Source organism: Sander lucioperca, chromosome 8 (genome assembly GCF_008315115.2).
Source record: "Sander lucioperca isolate FBNREF2018 chromosome 8, SLUC_FBN_1.2, whole genome shotgun sequence".
NCBI lineage: Eukaryota > Metazoa > Chordata > Actinopteri > Perciformes > Percidae > Sander > Sander lucioperca.
In genome coordinates, this window is record NC_050180.1 from 33,941,040 (window position 1) to 33,958,210 (window position 17,171).

At 40.8% G+C, this 17,171-nt stretch overlaps 1 protein-coding gene across 2 annotated transcripts; it reads left to right on the forward strand.

Moving 5' to 3' along the window:
* Positions 1–51: 51 nt before the first annotated feature.
* slc35a5 (solute carrier family 35 member A5) lies at positions 52–14,400 on the forward strand. 2 transcript variants are annotated; one of them, XM_031300919.2, is made up of 10 exons: positions 52–182; positions 1,762–1,918; positions 2,078–2,176; positions 3,218–3,351; positions 4,273–4,340; positions 6,001–6,189; positions 8,229–8,429; positions 8,529–8,656; positions 9,889–10,193; positions 13,100–14,400. In XM_031300919.2, the coding sequence occupies exons 2-10, from the start codon at positions 1,792–1,794 to the stop codon at positions 13,166–13,168; spliced, it is 1,320 nt and encodes a 439-aa protein (XP_031156779.1). In that variant the 5' UTR covers positions 52–182; positions 1,762–1,791; the 3' UTR covers positions 13,169–14,400. The 2 variants fall into 2 exon arrangements, with proteins under 2 accessions (XP_031156779.1, XP_031156789.1); XM_031300929.2 differs by having other exon boundaries at positions 9,889–10,157.
* The last annotated feature ends 2,771 nt before the right edge of the window (positions 14,401–17,171 follow it).

Consider the following 17,171-nt stretch of genomic DNA (forward strand, 5'->3'; position numbering starts at 1 on the left):
TATATTGACATTATATCGATAGTCTGCGTACAGGGGACTCAAACGGACGAGCAGTGCGTGTGGGATGACGTCAACACGGCACCTGTGACAGTACGCCTGCGCGGATCAACCAGGAAGAGCAATATGCTTTAGATATGGCACTTCCCAACAAATCTAGGAAAAAAGGGAAAAAAGAACAACAAGTAAGTCTCGCTGTTTCAGTTTCACATCTTTTTGACGATTTTCTCAGGAAAGTACATGTAAGAATGTTTAAGAGACGCGCACTGCTTTTAACGACGGTGTTTATTCCCAGAAACATGACGGTTCTTGGTTGTTGTGGTGCAGAGGATGCTAGCTCTGAGCTCGTTGGGTTCAATTCTTACAGGAAATTCAAGTGTCCGCAGATTTACTTGCGTCTCTGAAAAGAAAAAAAATGTGACTTTGGTCGATTAATATCTCGCTTGTTATTATTTTGTATTTCATAAAATGTCAGAAATTAGTGTGAAATGTCCAATACGACTTTTCAGAGCCCGAGTAAACGTCTTCAAAGTGTTTTGTCTGCCTAACTGCCTAAAAGTCCAACGTTTCTAAACGTCAAATGTATTCAATTTGCAGTGCAGAAAAAGCAGCAAGATTTCACATTTGAGAAGCTGGGACTGGACATGTTGTAGTTTAAACTAAGAGTCTGTCCCTGCAGGCTTGCAGCCAACCGTCCTGTTCAGCTTGAAGCACTGGAGCTTGGTGTTTCCTGGTAAACAGTTGTTGTGACAACAGTAACTTCATTAAAAGTGAGTGGAGACCTTTCCAAAGGGCTCTGGCTGCAGACCAAGTCAGGACAGAGCAGCAGCATGCCGCCTCTAAACTGATTACACAGTTCAATCATTGAATCAACAACTCTCTTAAAAACACGTCTAACATAAAAGCTTTCTATTCTAAAATCCAATGTCATTTTTTTTAGCCACATGAACTTTGAGATCGGGCTGCACGATATGAGGAAAATATGCGATAACGCTGAATTACTTGCGATAAATAAACAGATATTAAAGTGTACTCAGTTCTGCCTTTCTGCTGCTGTCAGTATTCTGCTTAAAAAAAATCAAATTGCTTGTTGTAATTAAAACAAATGAAAGGAAATCATTTCCAACATAATTTTATTGAACAAATTGAAGATTGAATTGAATATACAGTAAAAACGAATGACAGTTATATTTTAAAGTGCAGTTTTGTTTTCGTGATATGTCGCAGCCTTTCGCGATGTGTTTATCGTGCCAGTTGATATCGCTATGACGATTAAAAATGCTGTGCCTTAGGCCTGGGTGATATGGAGAAAATCAAATATCGCGATATTTTTGACCAAATACCTCGATATCGATACCGCAATGATATTGTAGGGTTGACTATTGGTGCTTTCACAAAATATTTAAACAATGAAATTTTAGATAAATAATCATCGGTAATGTGGATATAATGATGAAGTGGGTAAAAGGCAAATAATAGAACAGTTACAACAGTCTGGTAAGTTCAGAAAATAACATCACTTTACTGTAATGCAGCCTTTAAAACCAGGAAAAGACAACACTTATGCCATATTACGATATCCAAAATCTAAGACGATATCTAGTCTCATATCACGATATCGATATAATATCAATATATTGTCCAGTTCTACTGTGCAGCCCTACTTTGAGCTGTGGAAAATAAACTCAGTGATCTCAGTATTCTGAGATACTGAGCACCGGTCTGATACTAGCAATGTGTGTGTCTGTGCTTGTGTTACAACAGGTTTGACTGCTTCCACCTCCAGTCCTAGCCATGGTGTGCTGCCAGTCCTGCACCAGGATGTGCTCCCGCTCGTCGGCCTACACTCTGGCCCTCGGCATGGGCTTCGTAACTCTGGGGACCAGTCGCATCCTGCTGCTCAAATTCTCTGCAAATTCTGGTTTGTTTCCCCACGGAGAGAGTTAACATGATGTGCTAAGCCTGTCTTCAAGTCAGCACACATTTGAACGACATGCTGTGAAAACGGTTGTAATGTTTTTCAGTGCATTCCACAGAACATCTTGTTCACCGCGTCTCTTTGTTTGTGCTTAATTTGCAGAGAACAAGTACGACTTCCTCCCTGCGTCCGTCAATCTCCTTGCTGAGGCGCTCAAACTGCTCTTCTGCCTGGCTATGTCGGTCAGGGTCATAGTCCAAGGTAAACTTTGAAGTCACAGCGTGTTTGTTCCACAAACATGTTGAGATTGTTTCTCAGGTTACATTTACATTGCTACGTTTTTGGTTTCCATGCGGAGTTTTGAGCCAAAAGCGATCTCCGTGCACACAACTGTTTGTAGCTCCAGTAGAAGGACTAATCTGCGTTTGAACTGACACGCCCAAACCAAAATATCTCATCAACATTCTCGTATACTGGGCATGTGCACGCCGAGGGTAAACAGGAGGCAGCATGTAGACGCTGCCCGTTGCTGGTAGTTGTCACGGTAATGTTAGTACCATGGCAACTAACCAACGTTAGTATATATACATTTAGTTTTGAACCCCACACCAACGCTGTTTGTTAAAAACAAGTCCAGCTTTTCAGAGGCTTTTCTTTATAAGAAAAATGAAATCCTTCAATGTGTGCTATGTTTTTATGACTTGGTTTTACCAGTGTTTTATTGAGTCTGTCCTCATGTTTTGCATGGTGACTTGGTGTGGCAGTCTTCCATTGGCTGGTCAAAGTGGCAGATAAGGTGATCGGGGTGCAGAATATCTATTGTAAGCGTGTCACCTGCAAGGCTCAACAAATTCTCTACTGCCCTAACTACCCGCGTGCGTGCGTGCGTGCATGCGTGCGTGCGTGCGTGCGTGCGTGCGTGCGTGCATGCGTGCGTGCGTGCGTGCGTGCATGCGCGTGCGTTTTAGGCCTGGGCAATATATCGATATTATATCGACATCAATATATGAGACTAGATATGGTCTTACATTTTGGATATCGTATAAAGTGAACATGACATATGACTGTTCTAGCTGTTTTATTATTTGCCTTTACCCACTTAGTCATTGTATCCACATTATTGGTGGTTATTTATCAAAAATCTCATTTTGTACAATATTGCGTTGATATCTCCATATCGCCCAGCTCGTGTGTGTGTGTGTGTGTGTGTGTGTGTGTGTGTGTGTGTGTGTGTTGTCTGTCTGGTCTGTCTGAGTGTGATGGTAAGGTGTGTTTATTCGCTCCTTTTGTCTGTTTCTTCAGAGGGACGATCCCGCAGAGAGCTTGGCTGTTCCTCCAGCGCCTCCTTCCTCAACTCCCTGAAGTGGGCCATCCCGGCTTTCCTCTACTTCCTCGACAACCTCATCATCTTCTACGTGATGACCTACCTGCAGCCTGTCAGTTCAGCTTCAATGTTTAGTTATAAAGGCTCTGTCACATCAACCCGACGGCCGACCGTCGGCAGGAAAGGCAGTCGGACTGATCAGTCTGCTTCCGTCTCTCAAAAAAGTGCCTCAGAACACACCGAAGCGACGTCGACTTGAGCGTACGTTCTGCGCGTGCGCGAGACGTAATGCGTCTCCATAACAGCAGGCGGCGATAATCTGTAATGGTCGCCCAAAAAATGAAAACCGTAAATGACGGAACATCTCTCTAGACCTAGTAAACACAGAGCACGCTGTCGTCAGTCATTGTTTTCATCAGAGAGTGTTGATAGTAGTCAAGAAGGATCGTTGTTGTCATTACTCGCTGAATGGAAGAAAATACGATGGCTAGTAATAAGTAGATACTGCCGTTGTCAGCTCTCGGGCTTCTTCATGTGGAAGAAGCACTGATTCGCTAGGCAAGGGCTAGCACTCCACCAATCAGATTGGTCATTGAGTCCGACTGCCCACTGGCCGATTCAACAAGTCAAATCGGCCAAAATGAAGGCCGACGGCTCCTCCTCTGACTGACGACGGCACGGAACACACCGAACAGACTCGAGTCACCGGCCTCGCCAGACTGTCCGACGGCCGATAATCGGGTTGGTGTGTCGGAGCCTTAAGACCACTACCTGAAGGAAATTGTGTGTACAAATAAAGGGAGACAATTCTGTTGCATAAATTCCAATTATTCAACCCCCTCATAACGTTAACTCTTTGAAACAATCTTCTAATCCAGTGAAAGACTGTGGCTAAATGTAGATTTCACTTATCATATCTTCCCAGCTTTTACAAAATGTCCTGCTCAAAGACTTTGTGTTGAATGCTAATAAGTTCTGATATGACTCTGCTGTTTAATCTCTAAAGCTAAGCTGTTCTTCCTCTTGTCCCCAGGCCATGGCGGTGTTGTTCTCCAACTTTGTCATCCTGACCACAGCTGTACTCTTCAGGATTGTTCTGAAGTAAGTGGCTCAATTGACAAGCCTGTACTGTTTTGTCCTTCAGTAGGATAGTGTGTGTGTGTGTGTGTGTTAGGTGGGAGGTGATGATGAGCATGTGCATCTGCTGAAAACACTTTATCCCATCCCCTTTATCCCAAGTCTTCTATTTTAACCAAATATTTTAGCTTTTCTTTTTCTGAAAATCTGCTCCTAGTAGTGTCAGAGTGAGCTTTTTCACACTGAAGGACACTATTACTGAATGTACTGTACTGTAATTTGTTCCAAAGTTGCCCTTTTTAATTGGTAAACCATTTCATCAAATTAGACATCATACGCATCATTTTTATACAGTGTTGAAATGTGACGAAGTACAAATACTTTGTTACTGTACTGAAGTAGGCTTTTTTCACGGATCTGTACTTGACATCGTTATTTATATTTCTGGAAACGTTTACGTTTACTCCACTACATTTCCTGAATAACATGTTTGCTTTTACTCCGATACATTTCTCATAAGCATCTTCGTTACTCTTTACTCCAAAAATAAAAATCAGAAATTTGTTAGACACAAAAATTCTATGTCTGCTTTTCTCTCAAAATATGCAGCGTTTGGTCCTTTAACTTGGGAGCCACAATCACGTTCATAATCAAAGTTATTTTTTACTTTTATTATATGAAAGTTACTTTTGATACTTACTGAAGGATCCGTAGTACAGGAAATATCAGATACTTTCAGACTTTTACTCAAGTAATATTCTAAAAGGTGACTTAAACTTCTTCCAAAGACATTTTCTGCTAAGGTACATGTACTTTTACTCAAGTATTGCTTTCAAGTACTTTATACAAGACTGTTTTTATACACATTATTGTGTAGTTCTACACATTTAATACTTTTGGAAACCTTTAGATCTCGACACTAAACACAGCTCACATCATGCCACAGATGGAACTATCATTTTTGTCTCTCACTTTTTCCTTCAGTAGGATTACAGGTGAAACTCTGAAAAATTAGAATATCGTGCAAAAGTTCATTTTTTTCATAAGCTGTAAGCCATAATCATCACAATTATAACAAAGAAGGGCTTGAAATATCTCGCTTTGCATGTAATGAGTCTATATAATATAGTTAGTTAGTTTCACCTTTTATGTTGAATTACTGAAATAAATGAACTTTTGCACAATATTCAGATTTTTCGAGTTTCACCTGTGGGTGTATGTTTTTGGAGTTTGGCTGTAGATCAGAGGTGATGATCAGTGTGCCTCTGCTCTGCTGATACATTTTTATCTCATCCCCTTTTTTTTGTGCTGTAGCTTCTCCATGAAGCATTGTCCCTTGTTTAGAACAGAAATCTTCTATTTATTATCTTCTATTATATGTCGTTTTTTTTTCTGAAAATCTGCTTTCACTAGCTTCAAGGTGGGCTTTTCTCACTGTAGGACAATATTACCGAATGTATTGTAATTGTTCCAAAGTTGCCCTTTTTCCATTTGTAGTGTTAAATCACAACCTAAGTTATCTCAGGACACTTTTTACAGATAGAGTAGGTCTAGACCACACTTTATAATTGTATACACATAACAATGTAATTCTACATACATGTATGTAATACTTTTGGAAACCTTAAGATCTCGACACTAAGCGCAGATGAAACTAAAAACTGTCTCTCACCTTTTCCTGCAGGAGGCGCCTGTCCTGGGTTCAGTGGGCAGCGTTGTTTGTCCTCTTCCTGTCCATTGTTTCCTTGACGACAGGATCGGGGAGCAGCCAAAACTCCATAGCCGTGCCAGGTCTCCACTCCAACCCCCACTCCACCCCCTCCAACTCCTGCCTACTCTACACTCAGCTGCTGGAGCAGATGAGGAACAGCAGGTGACTTGATGAATTCTTGATGAATGAAATAATGAAATCCCTGAAAAGAGGACTTCACCGATGTAGCATTGCACTCACAAAATGTTGTCGGACTCACGATGAGCAGTTCAAAACAAAAAAGGGATCAAAACAGATGCAGCAGAACCAGCACTATTAGTCTAGATCCATGACGTTCCACTTCCGGGATTGCTCCGGTGCTGCCGGAAATTCTGCCTGATGTCCCTCATTTAGGCCGGATGTCCATCCCCTTCCTCTTTCTTTGTGTTGGCGTTCTAACCTCTGGTGGATTTGTGAGGACTATGGTTAACTGCTCCTCAGATCTCTGCAGGGTAAATCCAGACAGCTAGCTAGACTATCTGTCCAATCTCAGTTTTCTCTCGCCCGACTAAAACAACCTTTGAACGTACACATGTTCCACCAAAACAAGTTCCCTCCAGAGGCTATTTTTGAGAGGCACCATTGCTCCATCCGGCGCTTAGCACTGCCCAAGATGATTGTGATTGGTTTAAAGAAATGCCAATAAACCAGAGCACGTTTTTCTCCCATCCTGGAAGGCTGTGTGGACTAGCCAGACCCTCCTCTCCCTCCGCGCTGTGGAGGAAGTTCTGGCAATGCGAGACTACAGCGATATCTACTCTTTTATTCCATGCGCTCTTCTTTCCTGTCAAGACCATAGACTGTAAATAAAGATGGACGACGCGTCTCCACTTCCTCCCACTGTACAAAAGTGAAGCCAAAATCTCCCAGATACAGGCGCTGCCATCTTGTGATTCTGGAGCCTGCGCAGTAGTGATCGGGCAGTGGAGACGCGGTTTCCAATATCCAAGTCCCGCCCATACACCCGCCCGACCAATCACGAGTCAGTCCCAGCTGTCAATCATGACGTTTCATCCCGTTTTTAATAATAACTGTCAATAAAAACTGACAATAAAAGGCAAACCTATCACAAAAGTCAGTTCCATCAGTGTGATCAGAACTTCCTAAAATGACAGAAAACATATTTGGGAAACATTTATTGGATGTGTACTCTGATTTTTTTAGTTTGTGGTTTATGACCTATACTGCAGCCAGCCACCAGGGGGCGATCCAGATAATATTAGCCTTATTTATATAGCACTTTACAAAACAAATTTACAAAGTGCTTAACAAGGCAATATTAACAAGGCAGACCAACAATGATAAAAAAAACTATTTAAAACAAATAGATGTAGCTAGATAGATAGATAGATAGATAGATAGATAGATAGATAGATACTTTATTCATCACAAGGGAAATTTTAGGCATCCAGTATCTTCGACAACCATAACACAACAAACACACATACACACATATCTCACATACATACAAATCACTCACAGATATTAAAAAAGAGTTAACAATTTGTGAAGTGATTACAAAGGTCTGGTATGGACTGACCACTGATAAGGTGCTATGGTAGAGTCTGTGTAATGGTGGTAGTGCAAAAGTGAACAGTGCACGGATTGAACAGTGCATTAGGTTATTATTAAATATTAACTATGACTATGAAAAGACAAGAATGTAAACATAATAGAATTGCTTGACAAAGAAGAAAAGAAATAATATACTTTAAGAACAATACATAACCGGGAATAAGTTATAAGATGTAGATGTTATGACCACAGTCCAGATTGTGTAGGAGGGCTAATATAGCCTATAAGACAGTCAGGTGTACAGCAGACAAAGTGATATAATGGTGGTAGGGGCTGAAAAGTCCATTTCTCCCCTCCCCCTTTGTGTGGTATTGAAGATACGACAGAACAATATATCTGAAGATACCATAGAACAATATAAACTAATTAAAATAATCGAAATAATAAAGGTTAAGAGAATGCCGTTACATATACACTAGTTTTGTTTTGGCTTCCCTTATTGAGTCTATACATCAACCCCTGGTCAAGACCTGCCTCCATCAGTACCTATAATTCAATGATTCTCCAGGCTGCAGTGATTTGTCTGGCCGCAGTTGTTTTTGTTTTATTTCCCCCCTTGTTCATATCTTTTCTCTCTCCCTCCACAGTGCCAGTGCGTCGTGGGTGTCGTCCCTGCCCGGGCAGGCCTGGAGGGACAGCGTAGTGGAGAAGCTTCGGTCTCTGGGTGTAGGTCACATCCTGCTCCTCCTCCAGTGCTTCATCTCGGCCATGGCCAACATCTACAACGAGAAGATCCTGAAAGAAGGAGACCAGCTCACGGAGAGCATCTTCATCCAGAACAGTAAATTGTGAGAGGCGACTTGTGGAAAAAAAACAAGGCAGAAGACACATGGCTAAATGCAACTCTTCCGTTCTAATCTCAGTCCTTTGCTTTATGGTTTTTGCAGGTATGCCTTCGGCGTGGTGTTTAACGGTCTGACCCTCGGGCTCGGCAGCGAGGCTCGGGGCCTCGCTGTGCACTGTGGCCTCCTGCATGGACATAATGTCTACTCCCTGTGTCTAGTGCTGGTCACTGGTGAGTTAGTCTATATCCACGACGTTCCACTACCGGGAATGCTCGGTTGCCGCCGTAAATTCCGCCGGATGTCCCTCATTTTCGGCCGGATGTCCGTCTCCTTCGTCTTTCTCTGTGTTGGCGTTCTAACCTCCGGTGGATTTGTGAGGACTATGGTTAACTGCTCCTCAGATCTCTGCAGGGTAAATCCAGACAGCTAGCTAGACTATCTGTCCAATCTGAGTTTTCTGTTGCACGACTAAAACTACTTTTGAACATGTTCCACCAAAACAAGTTCCTTCCTGAGACTATTTTGCAGAGGCACCGTGGCTCCGTCCGGCACTTAGCGCCGCCCAGGACGATTGTGATTGGTTTAAAGAAATGCCAATAAACCAGAGCACGTTTTTCTCCCATCCCGGTTGCCATTTTCTAAAATGTGAGGATTAAGAGTTAAGTACATTTTCCTGATGATTCTCACATACTTTTACTTAAAGCTTTAGTGCGTAACTTTTTGATATTGATGAACGTCTGTTACATTCAAGCCGTTGCCAAAATGAGTTGCTACAAAGCTAATTCAGACTATCAGCTCCACACAACTCTCTCTGTGTTTCTCAGTATGACTATGTTCAGAAGATTGTGGCGTCCGGCGACTTTCCCGCGCAGAAACTGGAGTGAAGATAATGACCTCTTCTGAAGAGTCCATGTTGTTTTAATCCTCCGTGTCCTCCTTGGCTACTAGCAACTGCGTTGGAGGGGGGTGGTGGCACAGAAGGCTTGTATCATGTGGATGCTCCGACAGTTTTGTCATTACTTAGAATTCCTCATGGGGGCGACAGAAACTACGCACTATAGCTTTAAGTAACATTTTCAATGCAGGAATTTGACTTGTAACAGAGTATTTGTGGTATTACAAATATAGTAGTGTGGTATTAGTTCTTCTAATGATCTGAATACTTCTTCCACCACTAATCATGCTACTTTCAGCCTAGCTACTAAATATAAACGACAACCAGTGCTTTCATTTTTGTTGAACACACAGACATTTTTTTGCTGTCCTAATTTTTAAACCTCTTGCATTACTTACTGGAGGCCACTTGTCAGGTGGTCATTTTAAGCTTTTGAGCAAATAGATAATGCTGTTGTTTATATGGTAAGGACAGTCTCCAAATAAAAGCTGCAGAGATATTCAAATCAATAAACATCATGAAGTGCACATTTGAAAAAAGTCCCACACTTCTCTGTCTTCTCCTCAGCTGCCCTGGGTTTATCTGTGGCCTTCATCTTGAAATTCAGAGACAACATGTTCCACGTGCTGACGGGCCAGATCAACACGGTCCTGGTCACCGCCCTCTCCCTCTTCCTCTTCGACTTCCGCCCTTCGCTGGACTTCTTCCTCCAGGCTCCCATAGTCCTGCTGGCCATCTTCATCTACAACGCCAGCCGGCCCAAGGACCTGGAATACAGCCTGCAGCAGGAAAAACTGCGGGTCATCAACGGGGAGGTGTTCGAGAGGTCCAGAGGGGTAGGGAGCAAACCGCTTCGCTCAACTCACCTCCATGTAAAGCCTCTTCCTTTCCCTCCCACACACACACACACACACACCAAGCTCTCTGTAGGGAACTCGGCTCTCCTTTCTCTCTAATGTGATTTCTTCAGTGCAGGAGGAAACCCAATTCCCTGCTATGAAAACAGCATTCAGACTCATGCTGGTGCATTACCTCACGTAATGTCATTAGGGTTAGTGTAGTCTATTGGATTTCGAAAGAGGAAGCTATTAAATAGAACAGATTTCTACGGCAGTTAGCAGGACTGTGAGGTAGTTTCCATGACCATTTTGGTGATGATAACTACGTTAATAAGATAAGATGAAGTGAGATATCATGTTAGGCTAGTCTCACATAGCCAGCTCTATCTCCACAGCGCTGTGGAGTAAGGTCTGGCTACTCCACAGATACATTCTTGGATAGGAGAAAGGAAAAAAAAAAAATGCTGTAGGTGGATTCAATTTCTTTAAACCAATCACAATGGTCTTGGGCGGTGGCTCTGCTAAATAGTCTCGGGAAGAACTTTGTTTTGGTGGAACATTTGCACCCCGCAAAAGAAAACGCCACATACAATATTAAATGAAGTTAACTGTTGACACAATACAGTAACGTGAGCTATTTAAATTAGCTGATACATGGTTATACCTCATTATCTCTTACCAGTGTATCTCCGTGTGTACTTGGTCCACAGCAATCCCACCAATCGGTCCCAAAACATCCCAGTTAGAGAGGAAATGCCCTAAACATATTCTTTGTCAATCTTTACAATCATTCCCCGAAAGAACCAAGCAGGCCTGCCTTGATGCACAATTTCAATTTTCTTCAAAACCTGCCATTTTCAGCCTGTAGCTTGCTAGCTCAAAGTTTGTTGTTGTTTCCCAAAGCGAAGGGAGTTTCAGAACGGCAACATACAGGGAGAGGAAGTTTACAAGCAAAGCTGGACGTCAAGCTTTATCCTGGAAAAGTACTACGTTGATCCAGACTAAGATACCTTTGTGTATGCAGGTTTGTCCACTGGATTAGTTGCAGTAGCTCAGTCTGTGGGGACTTGGCTTGGGAACCGAAAGGGTCGCGGGTTCTAGTCCCCACACGGACCAAGTACGGAGTGTGGACTGGTAGCTGGAAAAGTCCCAGTTCACCTCCTGGCACTGCCTGCCCTTGAGCAAGGCACCAAAAACCTCCACTGCTCGCTAACAACTGCTATCACCAATGCATACACATGTGTGTGTAGTTCCTGTGTGTGTGTGTGTGATTAAAAAAACAAAAAACAAACAGAATGAATTTCCCCAAGAAGGATTACTAAAGTTAGGGCTGCACAATATATCGTTCTTTTATTGTCATGGCGATATCAACTAGCGCAATAAACATATCGCAAAAGACACTCTGAGGTATGTTAGTCGTAGAAAATATGAGTAGAAAACTTTAAAATGTAACTGTCATTCTTTTTTTAGTGCTGCCTTTTATGTTCAATTCGATGTCCAATTTGTTCAATAGAAGAAAGTTGGAAATTATTTCCTTTCATTTGTTTTAAATTCAACAAGCAGTTTGTTGTATTTTAGCAGAAGACTGAAAGCAGCAGAAAGGCAGAACTGAGGACACTTTAATATCTGTTTATTTTATCGCAAGTTATATCGTTATCGCCATATTCAACAACGTTATCACATATTTTCCTCATATCGTGCAGCCCTAATTAAAGTTCCCACCAGTGGCGCCGGCAGGATTCTATTTCATAGTACGCACAAGAACTGCCCGCCCGCTGAAGCAGTTTACTGCACCAGAAATGAGCTGTTCTTAAAATATTTAATGTGTACGAGAGTGTGCTCCTAGCGTAGTTTTATCATATCACAATGACCAGTGTTTGTAAGAGTGTTTTGTGAGAGAGAGAGAGAGGTGGATGAGCTCAGAGCAGACAGCTGTCAGCGAGCCTGTACGGAGATATGAATAACATGATTTCTCATGTCCCCAGTATGATCAAAAACGGGAGAAGCCTCATAACCGCCGTAATTATGTCCACACATGATTCAAACACCATGCTATAGCTCCGTCTCAGCGATACTCAGTGTCCATAGCAACCATCTATCTACGAACGGAGTCCTAAAAATGAACATTGTGATTAATAGCGGATGGGTTGTTGGGGAAATAAGGTGTAATTAATGAGAAAATGATAACTGTGAACAGAGCAGAGAGCAGAACAGAGCTGCTGTCGGCTGCTGCTCCTGTGCACATTAACACATTGCTATCATTAGACATGTTGCATGTCTCACAGAAGAAACAAATGTACGCACTAAAGCCCGACCGATAAAGGCTTTTTAAGGCCGATATCGATACAAATATTTGGTGATTTAAAAATCCGATATTCCGATATATCGGCCGATATATATTTTGCAAAAAAATCCAGAAACGCGTTTCAAAACATAAACACAATTCCCTAACATTAGTTATTTTTAGTTATTTATGAGTCCTCACAAAAATAATATGATAATGCAGTTTGTTCTATTGTCACAACAGAACATAGGAACATCAAAATATATTAAAGTTCTGATAAATAAAATGTATAAAAATACAAACTTAAGATATGAAACTTAAAGTCCTTGAACAAAAACACAATAACACCAAAAAAAATCAGTGTTGGGACGTCGTAGAGCGCCCTCTGGAGGACAAACTATGCAACGCCAACACTCAGAACATGGTTGAAGGGGGTTTCCTCCATTTTTATTTTTTAAATATGAATTTATCGGCCATTATAAATGCCAATAGCGATAGTTTGGAAAATGCCCAATATCGGCCCTCTGATATATCGGTCGGGCTCTAGTACGCACGGTGCGTACAGGATAACGGCTGCCGGCGCCACTGAGTTCACCCATGAATGTTTTGACTCTGCATGCATTCTAATTGGCTCTTTGTGTGATTTGTGTGGCAGGACGGCGAGGAGCTGGAGCTCCTGACAAAGCCCAACACAGACAGTGAATCCGAGGAGGAGTCTTTGTAGTACTGACTGACAAGACCCAAGGTATTGTTCTTCACCGCTGCTAAACAGTACAGACTCATGGAGGCAGCGCGCTCGCTGACTCTGTCAAAGCATTTATTCGAATGGCGTGACTGGCAGTGATGGTGGGGTCATTTGATGAACTCTGTCCGACTCTTGTGATTCCTCCGACTATTGTGTATATTTTGAAATGTGCCTGTCTGTATACGAGCGCCGTCATTTACAGAGAAACATCATTGGATGTTAGGGCTGCACGATATGAGGAGAATATGCGACATGCGATAACGTTGTTGAATATCGCGATAACGATATCATTTGCGATAAATAATCAGATAAAGTGTTCTCAGTTCTGCTGCTTTCAGTATTCTGCTGAAATACAACAAACTGCTTGTTGAATTTAAAACAAGTAAAAAGGAAATCATTTCCAACGTTGTTTTATTGAAGAAATTGAACATAAAAGGCAGCACTAAATGAAGAATGACAGTTACAGTACATTTTCAAGCGCAGTTTCTACTCATATTTTCTTTCAACTAATACAAAAATATCTCTAAGTGTCTTTCGCGATATGTCGCAGCCTTTCGAGATATGGTTATTGCACCAGTTGATAATGCGATTATAAAAACCGATATATTGTGCAGCCCTAGTGTATGTGCTTGGAAAATAGCCGTCACCGTGTTTGGCATTCGGGATCATTAAGGGTGTCTGTTATGTATAGTTTTATTTCTTCTAATGATTCCTGTTGAGTGTGCAGCTATTTGACATCTTGCAGGTAATGACCAGTCACACAGTTGTATGATTGTATTTGGCTTGTAATTGTTGTGTACCGTGTAAAAGACGTGCGTATTCAATGGTCAGTATTTAAAACACTGTGGAAAACTGAAGCGCCACTTTCCAGTACAAAGTCACAAACTACAGCTTCAACTATACATTACCAGGAATGTATACGCACAACGGGACTGATGTTTCCATTACAGTTTTACGGAGCTTTCTATTTCTCCCGCTCACTCAGTGTATTTTCTTAAACATGAACGAGAACCATGAGCATCTACAGAACTGACCAGTTAGTACGCCTGCATTTCTGAAAGCACAACAAAGTGGTTCTTGGTTCTCCTACTTGGCCTTTTTTTTTTTGTCACATTGATGTGATTACAACTGTGAAATATAGTTCTTTTAAGATTCTTCTTGTGCCATTAAATTTGAATGCTTGTTCTGAAATAAACTTCAAGTAAATTGCTTTCAGTTTGTCTAAATATAAGTAAGGGGTTAGGGACAATTGTGATTTCCATTGGATCAGAGTACTGTCACTTGGCTGCCTGTTCTGCCAATTTTCCCAGCCCGTGTCACATGACAAGTTATTGTTTCCATGGTGACTAACCAAAATTCTGATACCATGGCAGACTGAGCTCATAGAAAATGTGTTTTGTTTTTATTCTGAAGTACAATCTTTTCAACAAGTGAATATAATAATGAATGTTACGTTTTTATTTAGCAGAATTACATTATGTTGTTCTATCCTATCCAATATTTCCTATATTTCTTAGCAGATTTTATATGCTGTATTCTGATAAAAATCCCCGATTGATTATTGGTCCCCTCTGTGCCACCCCACCCCTGACTGTAGTACAGCACACATTTATCTGAATATAAAATGGGGTTGTCTTCATGATGAAATGGCCAATAAAATAAAATATAAGTGTTTCCCTTCATCATCTCATTGGGCCACTAGGAGAAGCTGTAGCTTAAAAGATTCTTGCAATGCACAAGTTCCGACTGAAATCTGCAGCCGAGTATTGATATTCTGTGCTGATGATTCAAAGACCATCGCTGGTAGTCAACAAATCGTTTATTTGTCATATAGCAACAACAGAGTATAAATTAGAACATTATATAGCAACAGAAACTTTACAAAAGAGAAAAAATGTGACAGCTTCTTTTCATAAAATAATCGATAACTGCACCTCAAATGCAACAGAAGTCCAATAAATACATATATGTCTTTTTTTTTTTTTTAGCCCATTATCTACAAAATAAAGGTCTGTGCTGACAAAAAATGAACATGTAAAGTTGACCCGGAAGGCAAGTGAAGGAGACAGATGACATGATATCATGCAAAACACTCGTTCAAAGTCCGAAATAACAAATCCATAAAACAAAAACTAAATCCACAACAGATCCCTGATCCTCCAGGCTCATCTACACATTTATTGATCGATTAAAGCCCCATTGAAAATTACAGTTACTTGCAGCATACTATGCTATACATATTTTGGGAAAGATCTGGATAGGTGAAAGCAGCCGTTTTCAGGCTTTTCTAAGTGCTACAAAACATTCAAGGACCTTCCGGTAACGCTTTATAATAACCATCGCAAATAAATGGTAGATTGATAGATAATTAAACTTAAGTTATTTTACTGTTAACAAACAATGGAATTATGATCAATAATGTTTAGTACTTATTAGTTTAGCTATAATTAAAGGTGCTGTAGGTAGGATTGTGAAGATCCAGGACTTAGCCAAAAAATTTCAACATCGACAACTTCTCAGTCCCTCCCCCCTTTCTGCTAAAGCCCAAAACGGTCTTCTAAGCGCCCCACAAGGGAGAATGAATGCGTGTGCATGAGCAGTGATTGACACGCAGTTAGACACCCCCCCCCCGGCCCTGATTGGTGCATCTGAACAGTTAGACATCCCCCCTGCCCCTGATTGGTGCATCTGAACAGTTAGACACACCCCCTGGCCCTGATTGGTGCATCTGAACAGGGAGCTGTGGATTTTTGCAAATCTCACTACAGGCTGTAGGTGGTGCCAGAGGAACTGGATTTTTTTTTAATGACCTCCTTCATGTAGTTTTAATAGAACATAGGGTCAGTTTCAGCAAATATGACAGAAAGTTAGTTTTATAAGGCTTACCTACTGCACCTTTAATGTTATTTTTACAGTTTACAGATTGTTGCTCACATCATAACATTTATATATTTTATTAAGTATTTGTTGATGATTAAAACATTGTTTATAAGCTGTCAATAAATGGATGAATGAGTGGCTATTATGAAGTTGCATCTGATGAATATAATACCTTGTTAATGCTTAATTAATACTTTGTAAAGCATCTAAACGTTATTTAGATAGCTGTCAGTGTACAAAAAATCATCTCTTTTATAGATCGCTAGAAAAAGATTTAATGGGGCCAAATTAATGTTACTTAATGCTTTTCAAACCACTATTTCCATTATTAATTTTCTTTATTTTATTTTAATTTCTTATTAACTTATTATTTTCCGTATTGGTTGCAACTTTTTAAAAGCCGCTCAAACAATGTTTATGGATGTTTTACAAAACAAGTATTAACCATTGACAAAGTATTAACTATCTATCTAAATGTATAAACATATTATTTTATATTACAATATTACAAACTTGTGATAAAATAACATAAATTATAATATTTCTCATAATTAGGCAACATTATAAATTATCTTTTTTGTTTGTTAACAGTAAAATAACTATTAACCAAAGTTTAATTAGCTATCAATTCACCATTTATCAATTCATCAGTTGAAAATGATGGTTATTATAAAGTGTTACTGACCTCCCTCCGTCTGAGCCGCAGGGGCGGGGCTAGAAGTGGGGCACGGGGTGGCACCGACCCCCACTGAAATATGATTGCCCCCCCCGGTTCCCCCCAATCCATTGGGCTAGAGTTCTGTCAATCTGACATTTGTGACTTCCATTGGATCAGAGTACTGTCACTTGGCTGTCTGTTCTGCCAGTCTTCCCAGCCCTTGTCACATGACCAATTAATGTTTCCATGACGACTATCCACAATTCTGATAACACAGAACCAGCACTGGAATTTTTTTTTAAAGAAGTGGCAGACTGAGCCTGTAGAAAAATGTGTTTTGTATTCTGATATACAATTTGTTAAAAATGAAAACAAGTGAAACTAATAATGAATGTGACGTTTTATTTAGCAGAATTGTGTTATGTTGTTCTATCCTATCCAATG

Bases quoted from the DNA above. Each gene is read 5' to 3' on its own strand.
- slc35a5 (XM_031300919.2), top strand. From the start codon at position 1,792: ATGGTGTGCTGCCAGTCCTGCACCAGGATGTGCTCCCGCTCGTCGGCC. The intron at 1,919-2,077 runs GTTTGTTTCCCC...CTTAATTTGCAG, and splicing joins CAAATTCTCTGCAAATTCTG to AGAACAAGTACGACTTCCTC. The intron at 4,341-6,000 runs GTAAGTGGCTCA...CTTTTCCTGCAG, and splicing joins CTCTTCAGGATTGTTCTGAA to GAGGCGCCTGTCCTGGGTTC.